At 37.6% G+C, this 12,482-nt stretch overlaps 1 protein-coding gene across 4 annotated transcripts in view; it reads left to right on the top strand.

The window, feature by feature from the left end:
- Positions 1 to 2,151: 2,151 nt before the first annotated feature.
- The window catches only part of uso1 (USO1 vesicle transport factor), a 31,907-nt gene continuing 21,576 nt past the window's right edge, over positions 2,152 to 12,482 (top strand). For 2 of the 4 annotated variants that reach the window (XM_038278611.1, XM_038278608.1), the window contains exons 1-5: positions 2,152 to 2,366; positions 3,094 to 3,180; positions 3,450 to 3,514; positions 9,767 to 9,843; positions 11,563 to 11,574. In XM_038278611.1, the coding sequence (XP_038134539.1) occupies positions 2,301 to 2,366; positions 3,094 to 3,180; positions 3,450 to 3,514; positions 9,767 to 9,843; positions 11,563 to 11,574 (307 nt within the window). In that variant the 5' untranslated portion in view covers positions 2,152 to 2,300. The remainder of the gene's footprint in view (positions 2,367 to 3,093; positions 3,181 to 3,449; positions 3,515 to 9,766; positions 9,844 to 11,562; positions 11,575 to 12,482) is intronic. The other 2 variants (XM_038278609.1, XM_038278612.1) reach the window with 2 other exon arrangements.

Raw genomic sequence — 12,482 nt, 5'->3', positions numbered from 1 at the left:
GCTCTACACATCTAGAAATGTCCTACTTAATATGGTATATAACAATAAAAATAATTGTAACTTTTTATTTGACACAGTTGCCAAACTCACTCACAGCCATAGTTCTGTTCAACCAATTGTTTCCAAAGCCTTGAATAGCAATGACTTTAGGGGATTCCTTATAAATGGCATTGATTTTATTCAAAATTATTTCAGTTTAACCATTCGAAATAAAACTGGTTCATCATTGGAAAGTGAGGCATCATTGGAGGTAAAAGTAGAATCTAAACAAAGTTCAGGTTCATGCTGCAATAGCACTTGTCTGGTTTAAATCTAGCCATCAAGGATGACTTGTGAAGTAACACAGGGTACAGTGCTAGGGCCAGTTCTTTTTATTATAAAAGGATGTATATAGATTTGGTTTGTATTGTCGGACAGCATGGGAATACTTTCCACTGTTCTACTGATGATATGACAGATGAAAATGCTGATGATAACTATATTTATCCATAAATACTGATGAGTCTAAGCCATTAGATCACAGTTATATTGTGAACACATATTCAACCTGGATGACTTAAAATTTATTATTTTTTTATTCAGACAAGATATAATTTATTGTCTTTGACCTAATATGTGAAAAACTGTCTTAGTCAATTAATCTGGATTGCATTAAACTGGCCTCTGATGATAATGTAAAAAAAAAAAAAAAAAAAGGAAAACGTTGACCTTTTTTTCATCAGGTAAAGATAAACAGGTTTATATGATGTTCTTATTTCAAACCTGGAACACTTAAACATTGGAAATATCCTTTAGAAGTTTACTAGTAGTTCCTAAAGTTTCTGAGGGTAGATTGGGAGCCAGATCTTTTAGATATCAGGCTTCTTTCCTGTAGAACCAACTATCAGTTTTTATATGTGAAGCAGACACCCTGTCCATTTTTAATGATAAAGCTGTTAGTTATTGCACACTCTCTGCAAATCATGGCAGCTTCATCTGGCCTGGTGCTCAGTTTGGCTGGGACCCCATCCTGCACTGCAAAAAAATCGACATGTAGATAAGTGATTATTTCATAAGATTTTGCCAATGAAACAAGAAAATGTTCACTTAAAATAAGAAAACACAATTGCATTGTCTTATTTCAAGTGCATGTTATCTAATTATCTTATTTTAAGGGTAAAAATATTCATTCCATTATGTAAGAGCAGAAGGTGATTAAAACAAGAGAGCTAGTTCAGTTTGTAGACATGGCTACAGCTTGATGCTGACATGTTTGTTAGCTGTCAGAATTCAGTCGACTTCAGAGATTAAAGTCAGAATTCTGAATTTAGAGTTCAAAGTCAGAACTCAGAGATTAAAGTCAGAATTCAGAGAAAAAAGTCAGAATTCTGAGATTGAAGCCATGATTCTGAGAAAAAAAAAACAGAATTCTGAGGGGGAAAAAACAGAAATCTGAGATTAAAGTTAGAATTCAGAGAAAAAAGTAATGATTCTGAGATTAAAGTCATAATTCTGAGGTTAAAGTCAGAATTCAGAGAAAAAAGTCAGAATTCTGAGATTGAAGCCATGATTCTGAGAAAAAAAACAGAATTCTGAGATTAAAGTTAGAATTCAGAGAAAAAAGTAATAATTCTCAGATTAAAGTCATAATCTGAGATTAAAGTTAGAATTCAGAGAAAAAAGTAATAATTCTGAGATTAAAGTCATAATTCTGAGGTTAAAGTCATAATTCTGAGATTAAAGTCAGAATTCTGAGATTGAAGTCAGAGTTTTGACTTTTTCCCCTATATTAAACTGAAATAATATTTAAAAATCAGTTAACTTTTTTTTTTCTTTTCAGTGGCCCTAATCCTATTCGGTAGTTTAAAATATGAAAGCAATTAAGGAAAAACATGCACTGAAAAAGGATGGAGAATAAATGTCCAATACAACCTTAAAGGATTTCAGAAGAATATAATAGAATAATCCTTTATTGTTTTTATAGCTGGTAAAGTACTGTAGTTTATAAATTTTTAAGGATAGGAGATAGTTTAATATTCCTATCAAAAACAATAATAATTCTGAATAGGTTATAATATTTGGCAGAGTGAGAAGCTTTTAAATCGATCAGTGTACTGGCCCTTTAAATATCAGGCTATTCGGCTGCTCGTCCACGTAGCGCCACGTCTGCGCGCATGCGCATGAAACTCATTTGTGTTCCGGGGCTCGGTCACTGTGTTGGAAATTACACCAGAGCTCCTCTGTTTTTATAGTCACTTTACTTAGATAATACCGAGCTGTTTATTGGCACAAATAGACGCTTTTGAAATTTTATATTGAAGATGAATTTCTTCAGAGGAGTGATGGGAGGGCAGGCTACCGGGCCCCAACCGTCAGGAGCGGAGACGGTAGGAATGCTAACAAATTAGCTTCTTTTTTTATCTTTGGTTTAGAATTTTCACTTAAAGTCAGGCCGGTGACGAATACTCTCTGCCTTTCACCTTTTAGTACCTTAGATTTTTTTATTTTTTTTCAATTAGTTAATATGGGCAAAGGTTTCTGAGCTAGTTATCAGCTCTGCTGCATGGCGAAGTTAGCAGACCTGTCAGTTAGCTGCTGATGGGTGATTTTGCAGATTTCTGTCACTTCAGCAAAGAACTCTGTTGCTTTATCGACTTTTTTTTTAACGAAATTGCTCAAAACTGTTAGTTTACACGTTATATCTGTTTAATAAATAATAAAAAAAAGTAATTGTTGTCTCTGCCTTTGTCATATAACTGATGAAATAATACCATGAGTATTATAATAAAATTGTCAGACCCTTTTTTGGAAATATTTTTTCACGTAAATCAATTAATGTTGTGAAAAGTTCAAGTGTAAGGAAAATACAGTTGGAGACATAAAACAGATACAAAAACACAAGAGCCTAAACCTTCAAATAAAGGCTAATGAAAGGTCAAAATATGTGATTAATCAAAAATTCAGGTATAAATGTAAGGAGAATATTTGTTGAAATTGAAAAGTGATGGAACTTGGATAAGTTAAATTCTACAATGTATTTAGAAATGTATTGTCAATGTAAGACAATGTATTGTCCCATATCTGAAAAAGTTTTTTTTTCATCCATACCATCAGATTCAGAAACTGTGTGACCGGGTCGCCTCCTCCACACTACTAGAAGATCGCAGAGATGCTGTTCGAGCTCTGAAATCCCTCTCAAAGGTAAAGATTGGGTTAGAAATTCACTGAAATGATTAAAAGATTAGACTTAGTTCAAATGTTGTCTTAAAACTGCATATTCCCTTTTTGTTAGTGTTATTGACACGGATCTAAAAAGTTTAAGTAGCTCAAATGTTGCTGATTTTGAGTTTTATATTTTTAAATAAATAAGTTAATATGTTTGTCCTTGTTGGTGCTAATGAGATATGTGTTTTTTTGTATTTGGTTGTAAAGTGTCGACAAATTTAACAGAAATGTTTACTTTTTTGCAGAAATACCGCATGGAAGTTGGCACACAGGCAATGGATAACTTGATTAACATTTTGCAAACGGACAGGTATGGTGTGCCTCTAATATGTAGAAAGAATAATACAGAAGAATACAAGCTGCATACAACTAGAGATCAACTGATACGTATTTTTAAAGTCGTAGGGGGGTCATATTTAAATGTCAAATCATTTTGGCTTAAAAATGAAATATTGAAATGTACTCTTTTTCTTCTTAAAATCTGTGTTGTCTTTTTTTCCCCGTTATCTTATGCAGAGCAGTTAGTTAAACTTCAGCTTGTACACCTAAATTTGGCCAATCATATATCAATCATCATCTGTCAATCCAATTTTTTCTGTCATAGCATCTTGATTCATATTTCACAGCTAATATACGCAACGGTTGAAATAAGAATAATTTACTCTCCCATTGAGTTGTTGTTCATGGGGATGGACGTCTGTGTCTTCAGCAGGCGTAGAGCTAACAGAACTGGCAGCGTTGCGAGGCAAGGGCTCAAACATGTACAGCTGTAAGCCTTCAACACCAAACCAAGCTTCTGCTGCCCTGGCGTCCTCTTCCACAACATCTTTGTCACCGCTTTCCTCCTCTAAATAAAAAATGTATGACAGAGGAGACTCATCCACGACCTCCGACACAAACTCTCCTTCTCTTGCTTGTTTCCGCTGTCCATAGCGTTCCTTGACAGTGTCGTTTCTAAGTCACCAATTTAGTGCTACTTGGTCCCAATGGAATTTCCCATTGGGAACCCACTAGCACTAAGTTGCTAACTGGTTAGCAAGATGCTTCTGAGACACCGACACAACAATCCCGCCCTCTTGATAATCGACCAATCACTTTCACTTTATTCACTCGTGTAAAGTATTTCTTTATTCAGATCAGATTTGTTTGTCTTGTGAGACAGCTTGGCATGAATTTAATTAATTCAAACTGAAGTAGAGAAAGGGTGCATTTGTTTCATTTGAAACGTGTTGGCGAAGGGGCGGATAGCACTGCGCCTGATGGAAGAAAAGCCAAAAAACTCAGGCACATCTTAAAGGGCTCATTAAAAGGACTTAAAGAGTAGGATGGTAAAGTCTTGGCAGTATTTTTTCCTTTCATAGCAATGCTGAGCCTTGTAGAAAGCCTGTAATGGAAGAACTGATTGGTGAAATTTAGTAGTAGAGATCAAGGATGCCTTTTCGGGACCAGAAACCCATTTCACCATGCAGGTTGTACAAACTCGGTCTTGAATTTTCAGCTCTATATTGATCTAGTCTAAGGTTTCACAACAGCTGGTGCGAGTTTTTTCTTTAATCAGCTCTGAGTAGGTTCACTCGCAGTTGAGTGCTTGTGTAACAACAATGAAAAGCCATTATCAGTGGAGCCCCTACTTGAAGATTCACCAAGACAACAGGAAGTCTTCCTGTTTCACCCCACTGGAACTAGAGATCTAAATGCAGTAATAAAAGTAGAAATAATGGAAAATGTGTTTAAAAGACAGAGCAGCAGAGCTAAAGCTGCAAAGGAGAGGGAGCTGATGAAGAAGATTGCTGCTCAAGTTAATGCATGTTTATATGTAGTCTGTTAAAGCAGGTCATTTGGACATTTATTAAAAGCACTCTCCTCTCTGTCGTTCCATTTGTAGATCACTAAAACATGATTCGTCCTGTCAAAATTACAATCCCAGTCAAAACTGTAATAAACGATTACCTAAAATACAGTTTTGCGATCAGAAATTGAATTTCATAATGTCAAAAAACAAAATTGTACTGGTAAAGGGCTGGTTATCCTCCCGCAGCAGTGTGTCGCAGTGAGCTTGTCGGAGATATTTTTGATTTATGCCCAATATTGAAGCGTTATCTGCACTATGTTATTCCACGATACAAACCAAGAGGGACAATCAGGAACTAGCTGTGGGTCTAGATACGGCCGAGGCGGTGAGGAGCTGGGGGCAAGTTTGTGCCACAACGGAGGGACATGAGGGCCAAAAAGAGCTGGGATCCAGGTGGGAAAAGGGTCCCAGCGTTCTCACGCACTACGCTCTTCTAGCTGGTCAATCTTTACAAGTTGTTTTCCACGATTGCGGTCATACAAATAAGCCGGTAAGGTACCAAACAGGAAATGCGCATAGTGTAAAGCAGATGTAGATTTGAGCTATCAGAGGATGTCTATCTGCGGTCAACTACAATTTTGGAGAGGTGCAGCAGAGTGTCTGCGGAGGGAGCAGGGGTGTCTCTCCGTTCACTGACACACACTCAGACAACCTGTTTTCTGAGCATAAATCAGCCTTTAGAATTAGGCTTTATATACCTTACAATTGTTTACACATTTTAAATTGCCGTTTTGACATTGATCAGCTTTACTGAATATGTATTTATATCTGAAATACATTTCTTCATAGTAAAGTAATACTAATTATGAAAAGCAACAGTAAGAATATGATCTGAAATTAATTTTTAGACACCCTGAATGTAGATATAATAATTTAGATATAATAAATTTTATTTTGTTTGAAATGTCTATTTTGACAAAGGAAAAATGTATTTCAGAAATTAATGTTCAGTCAAACAAATGCATTTCAGAATGGTTTTCCATAGCCTGTTTTGGCCACAATAACATGCCAGGGAAAACTAGTTTATTTGTTAAATGGTATTGGATCAAAGTATCTATTTAGGTAAAATCACATGGTATTCCTCATTTTATTTCTGTCTTACATTACACAGTAAATACTAAGTTGCTGTTTGTCTGTGCAGTTGTTTTCTATAATGCTTGTTTCACAAACATCAATTTTCCGTCACTGATATCAAGTTCTGTTAAATATCTGTCAAAGAAGCCTGTGTAATGCTGCAAACGTGATAATTGATAAGCTGGTGGATGTATGTGATTTGAAACTTTAGAGCTCATAAAGAGAAGTTTCTGGATATGAAAGGTATCCGCTCTGAGAGCCTTCTCCCTATAGGTATTTAATTCTCTGGAAATTAATTCAGCTCATTCTTTAATTGGTGCCTGGTCAAAAGCACATGCCATGTTTTTGTTTTTAACATCTAATTGCTCTAATAGACCTAATGAAAGATTTTCTTTTCAGTGTTTGCACCAAACTCCTCTGACTGAATCAGGAAATAAAACAACCAGATTGGCTTGGGGGAGTGCGGAAACAGAGCACAGAAGTTTATTGAGAAAAACCTGTTCTGGCCAGGTTAGCTCTGGGGAGAAAGTTACTATGGTAACAGAAATAGAGGTCGAGTAAACTCTCTTTGTAAAACAGAAAACTCAGTTTCTTTAATTTGTGGTTTGATAACGTAGTTTTCAGTAAACTTGTTTTGTGAAACAGGCCTCAGAATAGTAACTGTTAGGATCAGATTAATTTCCATAACCTGTGATCTGTGCTGCTATCTTTTTTGCCATGTCGCCATTGGCAAGGTCTTCATCTCATGTGTTTTTATTTAGTTTAAAAAGGTTCAATTCAATAATGCCCTTCTCAATCCACTTGGTTGTAACTTTAAGTCTTTTTTTCTCTATAATTGATCAGTGATATCTTCACTTATTGAAAAAGTAAAGATAAAAGAGAGATTATGAATATTTTTACTAAAGCGACCAAAATCTGCTGCACATTAAACACCTTTCTCTGTATGTTATTTTTTTGTGTTCCTTTTTTGCCAATATAGCTCAGGGAATCAATGTCCCAGAGATGGATGATAACCATAATAAACAGATTTGCTTTCATTAACAGACCATTATATTTGTTGTCATAAGGTTCTGCATGTTACCTGTATATGAAATTTTATTGAAAATTATTTAGGTTGAAAAATCTGGGACTCTCTAAGGCCTGTAAATTGGGGTTTGTTGTGCATTTATTTGCTGTAGGGATTCAACTAACTGATTAATAGCTGAAGCTGATTAATATCATCAATTTACTAGGAATTTTCCAAAAAAACCTAGGTTTTACCTTGAGGATCTGTCTATAAACGCTTTTTAACAATATGCTCATATTTTTACAATTTTATAGTCTCAGCTCATTTACACATTATCACTCTGAGAGACTGTCAGACTATTTGCTGCTTTGTTTCAGTAAAGTGGATGCCAACTGGATTGCAGCTCTTTTTTTGTTCTTTTTAGTAGGATCCAGCATGCATTGCTGGGTGAGACTTTGTGTTGTTAGCAGTGATTTTTAACTCGTGGTTCTAGTTGCTCAATTAAGAACAAGAAATTGCTTTAACATAGTAAAACTTTCTCTGTCTACTACCCTCATTGCCACCATGTCTTTTTCTATCATGGTACAAATGTTTTGCATAATGCCCTCCAATTTTCCCTCTAATCTTTACATTTCGAGCTCAGCTGAGAAATGGATGCCGCTCTACCATGCAGCACGATTAAATGGGCTCTATTTAGGTGTATCTAATGTTTATATTTACAAAAGGAACCAAACATTTTATTCTCTATCCTTGTTGTCATTAAACAGTAAAAATAATCTAGACTGGACTCTGGACTGATTCATGTTTTTGCTCCACATTTAATCCTTGAAGCTCCATTTGAGCCTGAGCAGCAGCGTCCTTTAGTGGAAGACGTTAACGCTACAACGCTAATAGAAATTCATATTAAGTGAATGTCAATAATTCATCAGATAAAACTAATTTGAATCTAATAAACTAATAAATCAGAAATCGATTATTTGTTTACATCCCCATTTGGAAACAATTTTTACATCGATATGAGTTGAGTTTAAGGGTTGTGGCCAGTTAAAGCCGTTTTGGAACCTGAAAGGAGCTCAAAATAGGTGTAACTGAGGAGGTGAAATTTCATTATTTGGAAGTGATTTTGTGATAAAATGTAATAGAGATATTTTGTACAGCCCATAGACCTCTCCTAAATGTTTTAAAGGAAGCCTGATGTCGGGTTTTTAAATCTAGACCTACAAAAAGCTTGGTACTGGAGTTTGTGTGTGTGTGTATATATATATATATATACACTATATTGCCAAAAGTATTTGCTCACCTGCCTTGACTCACATATGAGCTTAAGTGACATCCCGTTCCTAATCCATAGGGTTCAATATGACGTCGGTCCACCCTTTGCAGCTAGAACAGCTTCAACTCTTCTGGGAAGGCTGTCCACAAGGTTTAGGAGTGTGTTTATGGGAATTTTTGACCATTCTTCCAGAAGCGCATTTGTGAGGTCGCACACTGATGTTGGACGAGAAGGCCTGGCTCTCAGTCTCCGCTCTAATTCATCCCAAAGGTGTTCTATCGGGTTGAGGTCAGGACTCTGTGCAGGCCAGTCAAGTTCATCCACACCAGACTCTGTCATCCATGTCTTTATGGACCTTGCTTTGTGCACTGGTGCACAGTCATGTTGGAAGAGGAAGGGGCCAGCTCCAAACTGTTCCCACAAAGTTGGGAGCATGGAATTGTCCAAAATGTCTTGGTATGCTGAAGCATTCAGAGTTCCTTTCACTGGAACTAAGGGGCCAAGCCCAGCTCCTGAAAAACAACCCCACACCATAATCCCCCCTCCACCAAACTTTACACTTGGCACAATGCAGTCAGACAAGTACCGTTCTCCTGGCAACCGCCAAACCCAGACCCGTCCATCAGATTGCCAGATGGAGAAGCGCGATTCGTCACTCCAGAGAACGCGTCTCCACTGCTCTAGAGTCCAGTGGCGGCGTGCTTTACACCACTGCATCCGACGCTTTGCATTGCACTTGGTGATGTATGGCTTGGATGCAGCTGCTCGACCATGGAAACCCATTCCATGAAGCTCTCTGCGCACTGTTCTTGAGCTAATCTGAAGGCCACATGAAGTTTGGAGGTCTGTAGTGATTGACTCTGCAGAAAGTTGGCGACCTCTTCGCACTATGCGCGTCAGTATCCGCTGACCCCGCTCCGTCAGTTTACGTGGCCTACCACTTCGTGGCTGAGTTGCTGTCGTTCCCAAACACTTCCATTTTCTTATAATACAGCTGACAGTTGACTGTGGAATATTTAGGAGCGAGGAAATTTCACGACTGGATTTGTTGCACAGGTGGCATCCTATCACAGTTCCACGCTGGAATTCACTGAGCTCCTGAGAGCGACCCATTCTTTCACAAATGTTTGTAAAAACAGTCTGCATGCCTAGGTGCTTGAATTTATACACCTGTGGCCATGGAAGTGATTGGAACACCTGATTCCAATAATTTGGATGGGTGAGCAAATACTTTTGGCAATATAGTGTATATATATATATATATATATATATATATATATAAAATCTTTTTTTGTTACATTTCAAAAATGAAACTTTAATAAATGTTTTCTCTTTTTTTTCTCTCTAAATTCAACAGATCTGACTCAGAAATCCTGGGCTACGCTTTAGACACACTCTACAACATAATCAGCAACGATGAGGAGGAGGAACAAGGTAGTTCTGGTTTTATCTGTTAGCAGACTGGAGCAGGAAAAAACGGCTAATCTAGTCAGAATATGTTGCTAATCCTAAGAGTGTGGCAGCTAAATTGGACTTGGATCCAGTTTTATGTTTTTTATGTGTTCAGTTGGACCACATTCTGCCTGCATCCCTTCTTCCTAGGGCTGGGCGATATGGAAAAAAAACTATATCACGATATGGATTATTTTATATCACGATAACGATATATATCACGATATACCACAACTGATGTTGCATTTTATGTTTTCATAATCCGTCAGATGGACAGGGTTGAAAAAAATCTTTCATCGCCTATTTCTTACCCATCATCTTGTTTCCTAATATGAGAATCCCAACCCAACGTAGGGAAAACCCACAGACATACGTTCTTAGGTGTATGGAGATAACTCTAATGGGAAATTTGGAATAACATGCGTATGCTGTAAAAGCACACAGTTCATTGGTGTAAGCATATTAGTAAAATCAATAATAGTAAAACTAGCGAACGCACAAAAGTGCATAGCAATGTCAGGCTCATACCTTGGGCGAGCATCACTCCGGTGTGGTCCTCAGGAAAGTACACGGTCTGTAGACACCGAGCGCAGAGGGTCCAGTCCTTGATGAAATGGATGGTGAGACTCATATAAGGCTGTGTTGCTCTACTCATCCACATGTCCGTAGTCAACGCATAATGCGTCGCACCACTGCGTACCTCTCTCTCCACTTCAGCCCGACAACTAGCATATAAGCCAGGCAGCTCCACTTTACTGAAATGTTTTCGACTAGGCATCACATATCTGGGATCGAGTGTACGGACGAGGTCCCGAAAGCTGTCTTTCTCGACTATGTAAACGGGGGCCATGCCTTTACAGATATAGCGTGAAATAGCACCTGTGATCTGCTTGTGTCGCTGAGACGTCTTCTCATATTGTGATCCTTGGGCGAATGCTTCCTTAAGCTTCGGCTGTGAGAATTTCTTTCCAGTGCTTCCTGTATTTTCATCCCTTGTTTGTTTTGATCGGAGTGGTTGTAGTTTCCCGTGTTCTTGTTCATGATTTTTCTTTAGGTGGTAAAAGAGGCCGGAAGTATTTGCATCAGCCGCTGGAACGGCTTTGCTGCACAGTTTACATATCGGCTGCGTTTGTTCTTTATCAGATGGCTGAAATCCGAAATATAACCAAACAACCGAGCTGCCTCCCCTTTTGGGCAAAAGTGGTGTTTGTTGTGTCTGTGACCTGGCAACCGTTTCGAACTCTGTAACCGCTGCTGTGGTAACATCTTCTTGGGTGTCCATCATTCATTTTTTTTCAAGCCAGAAAGAAATTTCGCGGGCTCTCTCCGTCAGTAATGTCGCAAACGTATGGTGCAAAGCCGCGTGACGTAAAGCGGCGTAGTGTCGCAAAACCACGTTCTCTACATATTATCTTTTTATTCTCTTTTTTTTTCGTTATATACACTTAGTTTGCATAGCAAAAACGCAAAATGTTATATTAACAAATTATATTAAAATGTATATTAGCAGTAATAATAATAATAAAAAAGTTTATCACGATAGAAAAAATAGAGGAGAAAGGTCACGATAGACATGTTTCTCTCGTCCTCACGATATATATCGCCATATCGCCCAGCTCTACTTCTTCCATGTATTGATAGCGAAATCCTTCATGTAAAGCCTTATGTCTCTCTCTTCTCTTTCATGTGTTAATCCTACAGATGAATCAGAAGGTAAACATCTTTTTCTGTGCATGATGCAAACCACCAGCTCCTGCCAGTTACACATGCTCCCTTTTTTTTGGGATATGGAAATAAGTGCATTATTATTTTACTTGCTTATTTTACACTTTTTACAGTGTCTTATTCGCTATGTAACATTGCTCAGCTGTGTTTGTACAAGAGTCTCTCAGCTTTGGCTTAAATTGAAAGCATTTTGGTTTCCTTTCCACCCTTCACTCACAGAGGAATTAATCCCTTCACTATCACAGGAAACCATGCAATTGTGTCTGCTGGTCATTAAAGTAGTAAAGTACTAAAACTTTAACGGACCTCACTAAAATCCAGATGGGTGTTGGGGTTACAACACGAATGCTCTACTAACTGCACCGTGCTTCCTGCTGAATGTTCTCCATCTTTTTTTCACTATGAATTCTTTTATTTTTGTTTAGTTTCTAAAATTGTGATTAATAATCATTTTGTGAACTCTTTATTTTTCAGTTCACATGAATGCTGAGATGTTTTTTTTTATATTTTTATTGTTAATTTCTCTGTTAATGTGAAATCTATGGATTCCCCGGAATAGTTCATTTTAAAGTTGGCCCAATATCGGTCTGTCCGCATTCTCTTTATCGTGGTAATGAGGCTAGAATCATGTTGGAAAGTATGAGTAGAGCTGCTGCTCCTCCACCTTAAAACAGTTGGTTGAATATGTCCGTTCATCTGATCAGGAGTTCCCACAGATTTTCCCTTTTGGAAGTTTTAGGTTCATCCCACAGAGAGGACATATTTGAACAAACTACAGTATTGTTACCTTCTTCACAAATGGTTTAATCGTCGCCACTAATTTCATCCAACCTTACGCAACTTGATATGTTCTGCATAGAATTGACTAAACAGCCTAAAATAGGTTAGCTAAGCTT

Source organism: Cyprinodon tularosa, unplaced genomic scaffold, assembly GCF_016077235.1.
Source record: "Cyprinodon tularosa strain WSP-4 unplaced genomic scaffold, ASM1607723v1 ctg142, whole genome shotgun sequence".
Lineage (NCBI taxonomy): Eukaryota > Metazoa > Chordata > Actinopteri > Cyprinodontiformes > Cyprinodontidae > Cyprinodon > Cyprinodon tularosa.
The sequence above is the reverse complement of the archived record's forward strand: the minus strand, read 5'-3'. Positions and strand labels throughout refer to the sequence as shown.